Below are 12,135 nucleotides of genomic sequence, written 5' to 3' on the forward strand. Positions count from 1 at the left end.
TCAAATGCACCTTTTCCCATGTACTGTATATTCAAAGGCTGAAAAGAGAAAGTACTGGATTATTTGTTCTCCTTGCTTGGCCTGGTGACATTCTGAGCTTCTTTGGATGGTCTCATGACCACTCTCCTATGGTCCCCAGTAACCTCTCTGCCCGACATCTCCGCTTGTAAATCTACGGGCATCTTGAGGTTAAGGTGGCTAAAATGGAACCACGGATTTGTCCTTCTGTATGTTCTCTCCCTGACATATTCCCTGTGTTGGGTGACGGCACCGTGTCTATACAGCTGTTGCAGGCAAAATTCAGGAATCGCTGAGATTCCTCTCTTTCACAGTCTGCGTCTATTCACACAGTTATACATGTTGTCGCAGCCACTAAATACATTTTCAGTCTTTCTGTTCTCTCCCTTCACTTCCCTGCAACACTCATCATCTTCAGACCTGTCACGGGACGCCTTTGTAGTTTCTGCAAGCACCCTCGCCCCTGTCTCTGCTCTCATTCTTTCCTCTAGAGAGCTTTTGGGAGAAGTCATGCTTTCACAGTGTGCTGATAATGGTGCGTCAGTTGTAGTCAGTGTCCCACTCTGTCAGGGAAACTGATAACTGCAGAGGCTGTGCATGTTGGAAGAGGGGATGGTATAGGGGAACCTCTGAACCTTTGGCACAATTTTGCCAGTAACTTAAAACTTAAGAAACGAAAGCTGGGAGCTGGGTGTGGTGGCGCACGCCTTTAATCCCAGCAGTTGAGAGGCAGAGGTAGGAGGATCGCTGTGAGTTTCGAGGCCACACTGAGACTCCATAGTGAATTCCAGGTCAGCCTGGGCTAGAGTGAGACCCTACCTTGAAAAACCAAAAAAGAAAAGAAAAAAAAGGAAAAAGATTAAAAAAAAAAAAAAAAAGGAAGGAAGGCAGGAAAGCTGGGGCTGGAGAAATGGGTCAGCAGTTAAGGCATAGGCCAAGGGACTCAGGTTTGATTCCCCAGGACCCACGTAAGCCAGATGCACAAGGATCACATGCATCTGGAATTCATTTGCTATGGCTGAAGGCCCTGACATGCCTATTCTCTCTGGGTCTGCCTCTTTTCTCTCAATCTCTCTCTCTCTCTCTCTCTCTCTCTCTCTCTCTGCTTACAAATAAATAAATAAAATTTTTTAAAAAGAAAAGCTATCACATGTCACTATTGCCTTGAACCCCTGAATGGATTCTTAAGCCACCAACCTAAAACCCAAAACCTATTACATGCCTGTCTCTGCTGAGCCCTCACCTCCATTCCATCAATACCAGTGTCTCTCAATGCAAATCTTGATTGGATTCACTCATTTTCATTATTTAGGCCCCATTCAAATGTGAAGCCCCTGTATAGCCCTTCTCTGACTGCCCCAAGCTAAGTCACTCGCCCCAGATCCCCTTGACCACGGGAATGTGTGACCTGTACAGCTGGCTGTTCCCCCCATCCCCCCCTCTCGCCTCCTCTGCATTCCAGAAGAAAAAGAAAAGAAAACCTTCTGGAAGTGTGTGGCATGCTCTCACATCTGTTTCATTGGCTACAAGTTCCTGCCCTCCCCACCAGGGAGACTATGAGCTCTGTAGCTTTCATTTGGCTATCAGTTTGGCCACTGAAGTCACAGGAAGAGAGGAGAATGCATAATAAGGAGGCAAACTGTTGTTGCTCTCTGTCCTATATAGAGTTTCAATTTTACGTTTTTGTAGCAGTGCTCTAGAATTTCCTTAAGTCATAAGAAACAGAAATTCTTCATTAAATACTTGGCATGATGTGTATAAACTTGTCATAATAAAATTTTTATTAAAAGTTCCTACACATGGGCTGGCGATGTCTTAGCAGTTAAGGCACTTGCCTGAGAAGCCTAAGGACCTAGGTTCAACTCCCCAGGACCCATGTAAGCCAGATGCACATGGTGGTGCATGCGTCTAGAATTCTTTTGCGGTGGCTAGAGGCCCTGGTGTGACCATTCTCTCTCTCTCTCCTCTATGAAATAAATAAGTAATTTTTTTTTTAAATTTTTATTTATTTATTTGAGAGCAACAGACACAGAGAGAAAGACAGATAGAGGGAGAGAGAGAGAATGGGCGCGCCAGGGCTTCCAGCCTCTGCAAACAAACTCCAGACGCGTGCGCCCCTTGTGCATCTGGCTAATGTGGGACCTGGGGAACCGAGCCTCGAACCGGGGTCCTTAGGCTTCACAGGCAAGCGCTAAGCCATCTCTCCAGCCCTAAATAAGTAATTTTTTTAAATTCCTACACAGCTTGCAGTAGTACCTAGGTGAACAAACTGAAACAATATGAAACTTAACCTAGTGGTCACTCTCAAATCACCTCACTGACTTTAGCCACATCCGCTCCTGCAGATGGATTTCAATATGCACTTTTTTTTGGGGGGGGGGGCGGGGGGTTCCGAGGTAGGGTTTCACTGTAGCCCAGGCTGACCTGGAATTCACTATGTATTCTCAGGGTGGCCTCAAACTCTTGGCGATCCTCCTACCTCTGCCTCCCGAGTGCTGGGATTAAAGGACTTTATCATTTTTTTTTTTTTTATTTATTTGAAAGAGAGGGAGAGAGAGTGAATAAGGGAGCATCAGGGCCTCCAGTTGCTGCAAACAAACTCCTGATGCATGAGCCACCTTGTGCATCTGGCTTACGTGAGTCCTCGGGAACTGAACCTGGGTCCTTTGGCTTTGCAGGCAGGCACCTTAACCACTTACTCATCTCTGCAGCCCAGAACCTTACTTTTAAAATCTCCTCGTAGCTTAAGTTTACTCCGAAGCCACTGTGTACAAGTTGCATAGCAACACCATGCTCATGGACTTTGCTGCCTGCCTGGTGCGCTTGGCCTTTGTGATGGAAGTCTTTTGGGAACACCTGTAGGGCTGGCCTTACCTTGAACAGATGGCTCAGGGTATCTTCTTGTTGATTATAGATAGGGATCAAACAGGTGTTTTTGTCTGTGTGCCTTGAAGAGACTTGAATGCTTCATTTGAAAAGGTAGCAATTGGTGTGGAGAAATGGCTTAGTGGTTAAGGCACTTGCCCGAGAAACCTAAGGACCTAGGTTCTGTTCCCCACTACCCACATAAGCCAGATGCACAAGGGGGAACATGGATCTGGAGTTTGCTTGCAGTGGCTGGAATGTCCTTTATATGCCCGTTCTCTATCTGCCTCTCTTTCTCTCTTTTTCTCTCAAAATGCATAAATAAAATTTTTTAATTTTAATTTAAAAAAAAAAGGCCATGCGTGGTGGCACACACCTTTAATCCCAGCATTCAGGAGGCAGAGGTAGGAGGATCGCCATGAGTTCAAGGCCACCCTGAAACTACATAGTGAATTCCAGGTCAGCCTGGGCTAGAGTGAGACCCTACCTTGGAAAACCACACACAAAAAGAAGGCACATGTGCTCATCAGCTCAATGCAGAGTCTCATAACCTGTCAGGGTGCTGAAACTAAGTGACTACTGAGTGTACAGGGCAGTAGGGGACATCTGTGTCATCCTCCCCCAAGGATCAGGGAACATCTTGGAAGTGAGGGTAGAGAGAGCTGGAGGATGGAGAAGAAAGCTATGGTACTCTCCTGCCTGGACATAACTTGGTCTTTGCACCCATGACCTCAAAGCAGCTATGGTTCCCTGCACAAGATAAGACCAGTCATCATTCCGTCATGGACAAGGAAGGGGCTTTTGAGTCCCCACCCCACCCTGAAGAGCTACCGTCAGTCAGCTGTTGCTGAGGAGGACATTCATTCTCTTCAGTGATGAGTCCACTCGTATGTTGAGGGGGAAGAAAATGGGGCTCAACAGAAGTGGAAGGATAAGAGGTTCATGGGGGCGTCTGTATGATCAAATTGCAATATGTATGTATAAACTTGTCAAAGAACAAATTTAAAAAACTTTTAAATGCACATGTTCAAGGTCACCTCATAAACTCTGGGGTGGTCATGGACATGGGTATCCTTTGAGAAGCCAAACAAAAATGTTGGAAAGAGCTTTTCTAGTCAATTTGGGTAGAGTTTTGACTGAGAAAGGAGAGAGTCTAAGGAAAGTTATGGACGAGTAGTTTTTTTCAGAGCTAAGTATACGTGAGTGTGTATGATTACATCATTCTTCTTCCAAGTGCTCAGATGATTGAAAAGAAATATACTTTTCTTGCTTTCCTGTGGATGAGTCTCGTTTCTTGACCCAAACAAATTACCATTTCATTCTCAGTTAGTGCTTAGCATTTCCATTTTGTAAAAATTGCCAAGTGTTCATAACATTTTTGATATTGGAGAAGGCTCTGTATTCATGGCTCAGCTGGACTATGATTAGTATTGTAAATTTGGAACACTCCTTGGCTTAGATATTTGAGGTTGGGATGTTTACTCTCCCTGGTTCTTAAGTGGAGGCATTTATGGTTTGATTTTCCATAGAGGCTTGGGAGGTGGAGTCTTTTTGATTCACAATAAACAGTTAGTCATTTATTTCAGATTGATTATCTTAATCATCTAAAGTATCGCAGCAGCGTGTGCCACTAATCCATGCCAAGAGCCATCGTGAACTCATGTCAAGTGTTTTCCATCCCTTTGGAAGTAACTTGTAAATGTCTTCATACATGAGAGTCATTAGCTTGCTATCTTGTTGGTAACACTGTACACTGATATTTCTTGTATTATCTCATTCCTGCAATTATCAAAAGGTTGATGTTATCTTTAGCTGACATACTGTTAAAGGGATTCCTTCAATACCTGCCTTTCTAAGTTCCTAGAGTTTTAAAGAAAAAAAAAATGAGCAATGTCTAAAATGTAAGATTTTTTTTCTTTGTGGTTATTGCCTGCTTTCTGAGTGATGTTACATAGATTATAAACCCTTATTTGAATTAAATGAAATTGGATTATCATAAACTGCCAAGTCCTTTAGAACTGACACTTACTCTAGAAAGCTCTAGGAAAAATAGTATTTAGTATTAACTAACTTTAGTGTTTGTTGTTGCCATTCCAAAATGATCCACTCTGTTTATGAGGATTTGTCATTGGACAGTTTCCAGCATGTGTGACTGAAGTGTGAGGATTTGAGTTTGCATTTCCTATGCCTTAGGAGTCAGATCCCTTCACACCTGTAGGAAACAGCTTTACAGAAGCCAATTTAGAAGCACCTCATCCAATCTAAGCCACCAAAACAAGGAAGTCCCCTCTGCTTTAACCCATGGAATAATTGTCATCCAAAGTCAGTCAGTTGCCCTGCCATCTCTTTGTTCTTGCCCAAGCTATCTTATAAAAACCAGGCTATTCCATGCTTACCACCATGCCCAGCAAAGTTTCTGTCCATTTGGAGTAGATGCTGTCTGATTCATGAGTCACCAATAAAAGCCAATTAACTCATTAAAAGTCAGTTTCTTGACATTTATGGTCTTTGACAAGCTATACAATAACTACACAATCTCTGTACTGCTCTTGGTATTCTTAGGACTCTATAAGCTTTAATAATTCATCTAACCATCAAACGTGTTGTTCTGTTTCAGAAATACAAAATGCTGTTATAATTTGATCCAGCAGCATACACCAAGCACATGAATTTGTACTCTGGGCTTTCAGTGTGGAGGCATGTTTAGGGTTAGACAAAAATCATGTTATAATAGGCTTAGTGACCCAATAAAGAGAGGATTTTGAATAAGTGGACTTAAAAAGACTTGGGATATAAATGGATTTGTGCTTTCTTTTGAAGAACTAATGAGCCCTTTGGGAAGTTGTGGATGGACATTAAAGTTATAAAGAGCATTTTCTCACTCCCTGGACAAGGGCCTCCTGGAATAGCAGTTATGATGAGGCTTGTGAAGTAGGATGTGATTTTAGCACACACTGTCAGCTGGGCGGATGATTTTTCTTCTCCCAGGTTCACATCTTAATTCACTAGGTTGTTGATCTTGTGCAAATCATTCGTCTTCTCTGTGAATCACTTCCCTTATCTGTAAACTGGGTCTTCTAATAACTAGTACCTTCTCCTTGCACTATAAGAAATGAGTTTAACTATCCCAGGGGCTTAGACCAGTGCCAGTACCTCTCCTTTTACCCTTCCACAGCTGCAGTTTTGCAGAACTTACGTTATGAGAAATAAAGAACTTAGATGGTCATTTGACTGTATTTATGGGCCCACGGTTAGCTGACATTTTAATATGTGTTGCTTAAATTGAAATGCTCAAGTCTGGATGCATAAGTAGCTCAGTGACATCTGTGTGCCTTTCAGATACTCTCAGCCCCTGCACGAAGAAATAGCCTTGCACAAGCATCTGAAGCACAAAAATATTGTCCAGTATCTGGGCTCATTCAGCGAGAATGGCTTCATTAAAATCTTCATGGAGCAGGTCCCCGGAGGTGAGAGATGCTTTCCTTATAAAATTCTAAGGCGTGGAAGATGAGCTAATTTAATGCGATTCACTGGAGTACAAGTCCTAATTTGTCTGTGCTGAAAGAAAAACTAGGCAGGTAGCATTGTCTTGACATTTATTGGGAAGCAGTAGATAAATATTGGAACCATTTTAATATCAATCATCATGACTTAAATTAAGGTTAGCGATTGGCTCGACTTTAATTAGAGCTCATTGATACTGTCCTTCTTCAGACGAGGGAGGTTTTCACACACGTGTTCGAGCACAGGTAACTAGTACAGTACCTGGGCAACTGTGAGGAGCCCATGGGTGTTGGCTTAAATTACTGTGACATTATTAATACGCTTTCAAGAGCTCAATCAGAGGAGATTTTACCCACTTTCTCTTAAATTCCAGGAAGTCTTTCTGCTCTCCTGCGTTCCAAATGGGGCCCACTGAAAGACAATGAGCAAACAATTGGCTTTTATACAAAGCAAATATTGGAAGGATTAAAATACCTCCATGACAATCAGATTGTTCACCGGGATATAAAGGTAGGATGCGATGTGATTCACCCTCATGACCTCCTCCCTGGGTAATTAATGTATTTGCACAACTCGGTGGCTTTGGGCTGAGTATCACTTTTGAACAATGGATAAGTAAATCTTGGAAACAGAACTATTAGATATTTCTGCTTTGAAGTGTCATTTCTGAGCATGCTCACTTCTGGGTGATAGATGGCACATTCTTAAAGGACAGGTGGTAATCTCACTGGCAGACATGCTCAGTGTAGGGTCCTGATGCATATGCTTAAAAAGGAAAGATGTAAAAACACTTCTGGACAGAGTGTTTAGGATTGCACTGAGCACAGTTTACTCTGGGTCACATTAAAGAATGAGTCACAGTGACCGGGTGACCTTGGCTGCTTCCTCACAAGTGTCTTCAAGTTTTAGTTAGCCAAGGGGCTGGGAAGACGGCTCGGTGGCAAAGGACTTGCTGCAGAAGTAGAAGGACCTGAGTTCAGAACCCACATAAAAACGGGGGTCACAGTGCTAGCGTCTGCAAAGCCATGCCTAGGGCAAGGGGGGAAGCAGAGACAGGAACTGCCTGGAGACTCATGGGCTGGTCAGATGCGATGAGAGGTCCACCTAAACAAGGTGGACGGCCAAGACTAATGCAGTTGTCCTCTGACCTCCACGTGAGCATCGTGCTATGTGCACACCTGTACACACACACACAGGTATGCCCATACTAGTTTTAAGGAGCAGCAGCTGTCTCCCGTGTATGTAGGAGTTTACCTTAGCAGATCCCATGGCTACCTGAAAGTCAACCCGAGTAACCACTTATCTCTGATGCCCCTAAATAGGACAAGGAAAACATAAAAAGAGCATCCCAAAGAAAATAAGCTAGGCGTGGTGGCACATGCCTTTAATCCCAGCACTTGGGAGGCAGAGGTAGGAGGATCACTGTGAGTTCGAGGCCACCCTGAGATTACATAGTGAATTCCAGGTCAGCCTGAGCTAGAGTGAAACCCTACCTCAAAAAAAAAAAAAAAAAAAGATAAGGAAGTTATGAGATAATTTGCATATAGGTATACATAGGTATTACACACTAGCTTCTATAGGTGTTGTACAGGTTATGTGTAAACTGCAGTGAGCTTTCTTTCCCTTGGGAACACACTTGCCCTTGTGATTTGAGTAGCAGAGTTTGAACAACCGATAATATATAAACAGAAATTCCATCAAAATTCCATAGGAAAAGAATTCTCTACTGAGATCAACCATTAATGAACAGGTGTCCATGTTTTCTCTAAGAACTTGTTTCAACTAACAGTATCCGCAGAAAGATAACATTCTGACGAAACTCTCTTTCTGTAGGGTGACAATGTATTGATTAACACCTATAGTGGGGTCCTCAAGATCTCTGACTTCGGCACATCAAAGAGGCTGGCGGGCATAAACCCATGTACCGAAACTTTTACTGGTATGTTTTTGCAATGAGGATACAGATCTTCTATAATTAAAAGAGTAATTGCTGAGTTTGAGCACAAGGTGAGAGATAAACTGAGTCAGAGTTCTCACGCACATTAACGATGGAGTTGCTTGATGCTCACTGAAGAAATCTTCCATGGCGCTGGATCTGCTTCTCCTGTCCTCTTGTGTTTGTGTGAGCAGCTCAGTCTACTGCTTAAAACCAGGGAAGATTACTTTTAATGCTCAACTTGTTTGTTTTGTGTTTCCTGCCCATCCATCTGCAGCCGCCCTAGCCCTCACAAGACTATTTTGTAACAACATTTCCTAGCCCAGCCACTGTGATTCTTACTCATACCAAATCACTTCCTTTCCGATCTCTGAATTCCCTCTTTTCTGGTCTATTTTCTCCCTGGAGTCAGTTCCCCTGCTCTACAATATAAATAACCCTAGGATTTCAATTCAGAAACAGGAAGTGACTCACCCACTTAGAAAAGGGGTGGGGAGAAAGCGTTCCTGCAAAATTAGGCAATGGCTGAAGTGCCTCTAGCGAGAAGTCCTGGGAGGTCAGGGACAGGAATTGACTCGAAGGTAAGGGAGCCAGGAGGGAACTAAAGCTCCAGAGATGACTAACTGACTGCTGCACAGTCCGGGAGGCAGCTAGGATGGCAAATGTTTTCCCTGCTCCAAGTTCTTATCCTCTTCACTGTGATTCTTGTGAAGTGCTAAGTCCTGTTATCATCATTACTATTAATGATTATGAAAAAAGAAAACGAGCCGGGCGTGGTGGTGCACGCCTTTAATCCCAGCATTTGGGAGGCAGAGGTAGGAGGATTGCTGTGAGTTCAAGGCCACCCTGAGACTCCATAGTGAATTCCAGGTCAGCCTGGACTACAGTGAGACCCTATCTTGAAAAAGCAAAAAAGAAAGAAAGAAAACGAAAGAAGTAGAGAGAGAGAAAAAAAGCAAACAAACATTGATTTGAAACCTTAAGGCAATGACCGAGTATTGATTTAATACAAAGCAAAAGTGTCCCATGTCTCCATTTCTTTTTTTTTTTTTTAATTTTTTTATTTATTTATCTGAGAGCAACAGACACAGAGAGAAAGACAGATAGAGGGAGAGAGAGAGAATGGGCGCGCCAGGGCTTCCAGCCTCTGCAAACGAACTCCAGACGCGTGCGCCCCCTTGTGCATCTGGCTAACGTGGGACCTGGGGAACCGAGCCTCAAACCGGGGTTCTTAGGCTTCACAGGCAAGCGCTTAACTGCTAAGCCATCTCTCCAACCCCCATGTCTCCATTTCTAAATTCTCTGTGGTGGGTACCTGCATTTGGCAGATGGGGAGACTGGCTAGGAGAGGAGGGAGAGGAGGGGAATCTTCCCAGAGGCCATGGAGTTTTATACATGTGTGATTTTGTTTGTTTGTTTGTTTGGGGTTTTTTTTCTTTTTCTCTTTTGGTTTTTCAAGGTAGGGTCTCACTCTAGCCCAGGCTGACCTGGAATTCACTTAGTAGTTTCAGGCTGGCCTGGAACTCATGGCAATTCTGTTTCTGCCTCCTAAATGCTGGGATTTAAAGGCATGCACCACCACGGCCCGGCTGTTTTGGTTTTTTCAGGTAGGGACTCACTCTAGTCCAGGCTGACCTGGAATTCACTATGGAGTCTCAGGGTGGCCTCAAACTCACAGTGGTCCTCCTACTTCTGCCTCCCAAGTGCTGGGATTAAAGGCGTGCGCCACCACGCCTGGCTCTTGTTTTTTTTCTGTATTCATACAATTATTGGCTCATTCATTCAGTGCTTATTGAGGGTTCACCATGCACCAGCCAGACACTCTGGCCACATGGTAGCTGAGGGTAACATGCCTCACCCCCTTGGAGCTTAAACGTCCTTGCAAAGCTGGTCAGTCAGGCATTGCTTGATAATGAAGTTAGATGAATGTTTGTCACAGGCCCTGGTGGGTACATTAGGAACATACAGAAGCGTAGCAGACCATGCAGAAGAAGAGAAATGATAAGGGCCATGCATAAAGCTTGGATTTTTATTTTGAAGGTCCTTTCAAAGCCAGGGAGATAAAAACCATCCCAAGTTGCGCTGACCATGGGAAGGGAATTCTGCATGAGGGAGTCAGTGGATAGATCACACCCTCAGCCTTTGGGTAGTTTGTACATATCATTCTACCCTTTGCTATTTCCAAACACCTTCGGACTTCAGTCCATCTTCCTCCCCACTTTGCCCAGGTATCTGTGCTGGTAGCCTGGCAGACAGAAAACAGATCATTCAGTCAGAATATGTCTAGCCCAGCGCCTGCACTCAAGGAATGGGTATTATTTCAGGCATAGAATTGCCCACATTTACAACGTGTTTTTGAATAAAATTAATTTGAATCTACTAGTAACTTTCAGTGCCTGCATCACTTTCTTTATACTCTCTCAACTTGGCAGGAGTCGGTTCAGATGCTGCCAAAAGTCAGTAACTCCTAAGGGGGAAAGCCCTACTTTTACACACTTTTTTTTTTTTTTTGGACAGGATGTTGATTTAAGATCTTCTGCTCATCTTAAAACTTGTTTTTAATCCCAAAGGAGGTGTAGGAAAGGCATCCTCCCAGGGTTTTGTGCTTATGCCTCTGCCGTTGGCCACACATGAAGGTGTACCCAATGCACTCAGATCTTCCTCCAGGGCAGATCTGAGGGCCTGGTGTGCAGGCCTTGAAGCGCTGGGGTCAAAATGCCTCATCACCCATGTAGTGAAAAGACCTTGATCTGGTTCCCCTCGTAGTGATCCGGGATAGGGAAAGGCAGCAGTAGCCATCCTTTATAGAGCGCTTACTGTTTACCTCGCTCTGTGCCAAGTGCTCTGTACACATTGCAATTGGTACATCGACTGTAATCACCAGCTATCATTATCTTGGTTTTATGATGAGAAAATTAAGGTTCAAAGAGTTTAAGTAACTTGCCCAAGGTCACAAAGCTAGTTCTGAGGTTTGAACTAGACTTAACATGCAAAATGGAATTAATTGTCTTCTCCCCAAACCTGTTCCACCCACATGGTTCCCTGCCTCAGTTGATGGCCACTCCAGACTTAGAAATTTCCCCAGCATCGTTTCTCATGGTCCAGTCACCAAGGAAACACATTGGCTCTGCTTTCCAAAATGTATCCAAAATTAGGCCAATTCTCATCTCTCCACTATTCCAGCCTCCTCTCACACCGGCCTTACTCCAGCAGCCACCTTTCCGACGTCCACCTCAGCCCCGCCTGTCTGTCCTCAACGCTGCAGCCATCTGATCCTTAAACAATGTTGCCAAGGGCTGGAGCGATGGCTAAGTGGTTAAACGCTTGCCTGTGCAGCCTAAGGAGCCCAGTTCGAGGCTCGATTCCGCAGGACCCACGTAAGCCAGATGCACAAGGGGGCGCACACGTCTGGAGTTCGTTTGCAGTGGCTGGAGGCCCTGGCGCGCCCATTCTCTCCCTCCCTCTCTCTCTCTCTCTCTCTCTCTTTCTCTCTCTGTCACTCTCAAATAAGTAAATAAAAATGAACAAAAAACTTTTAAAAAATGTTACCAAGGGGAAAAACCGTTACCAACGGGGCTGCAGAGATGGTTTAGCAGTTAAAGCACTTGTCTACAAAGCCAAAGGACCCTTGCCCACATGCTCCAGGACCCACATAAGCCAGATGCACAAGGGGGCACTGGTGTGCCCATTTTCTCTCTTTCTCCCTCCCCCTTTCTCTCTCTCAAATAAATCAAAATAAAAATACTTTTTAAAATGTTACCAAGGTTCTCAAGGGCTTCAGTTTGGAAGGAACAAAGCCCAAGTCCTTCCAG

At 44.1% G+C, this 12,135-nt stretch overlaps 1 protein-coding gene across 1 annotated transcript in view; it reads left to right on the forward strand.

Moving 5' to 3' along the window:
• The window catches only part of Map3k5 (mitogen-activated protein kinase kinase kinase 5), a 280,474-nt gene that overhangs the window by 219,653 nt on the left and 48,686 nt on the right, over nucleotides 1–12,135 (forward strand). The window contains exons 16-18 of the mRNA XM_045158755.1: nucleotides 6,223–6,350; nucleotides 6,761–6,897; nucleotides 8,221–8,326. Of these exons, the coding sequence (XP_045014690.1) occupies nucleotides 6,223–6,350; nucleotides 6,761–6,897; nucleotides 8,221–8,326 (371 nt within the window). The remainder of the gene's footprint in view (nucleotides 1–6,222; nucleotides 6,351–6,760; nucleotides 6,898–8,220; nucleotides 8,327–12,135) is intronic.

This window comes from Jaculus jaculus, chromosome 9 (assembly GCF_020740685.1).
Source record: "Jaculus jaculus isolate mJacJac1 chromosome 9, mJacJac1.mat.Y.cur, whole genome shotgun sequence".
Lineage (NCBI taxonomy): Eukaryota > Metazoa > Chordata > Mammalia > Rodentia > Dipodidae > Jaculus > Jaculus jaculus.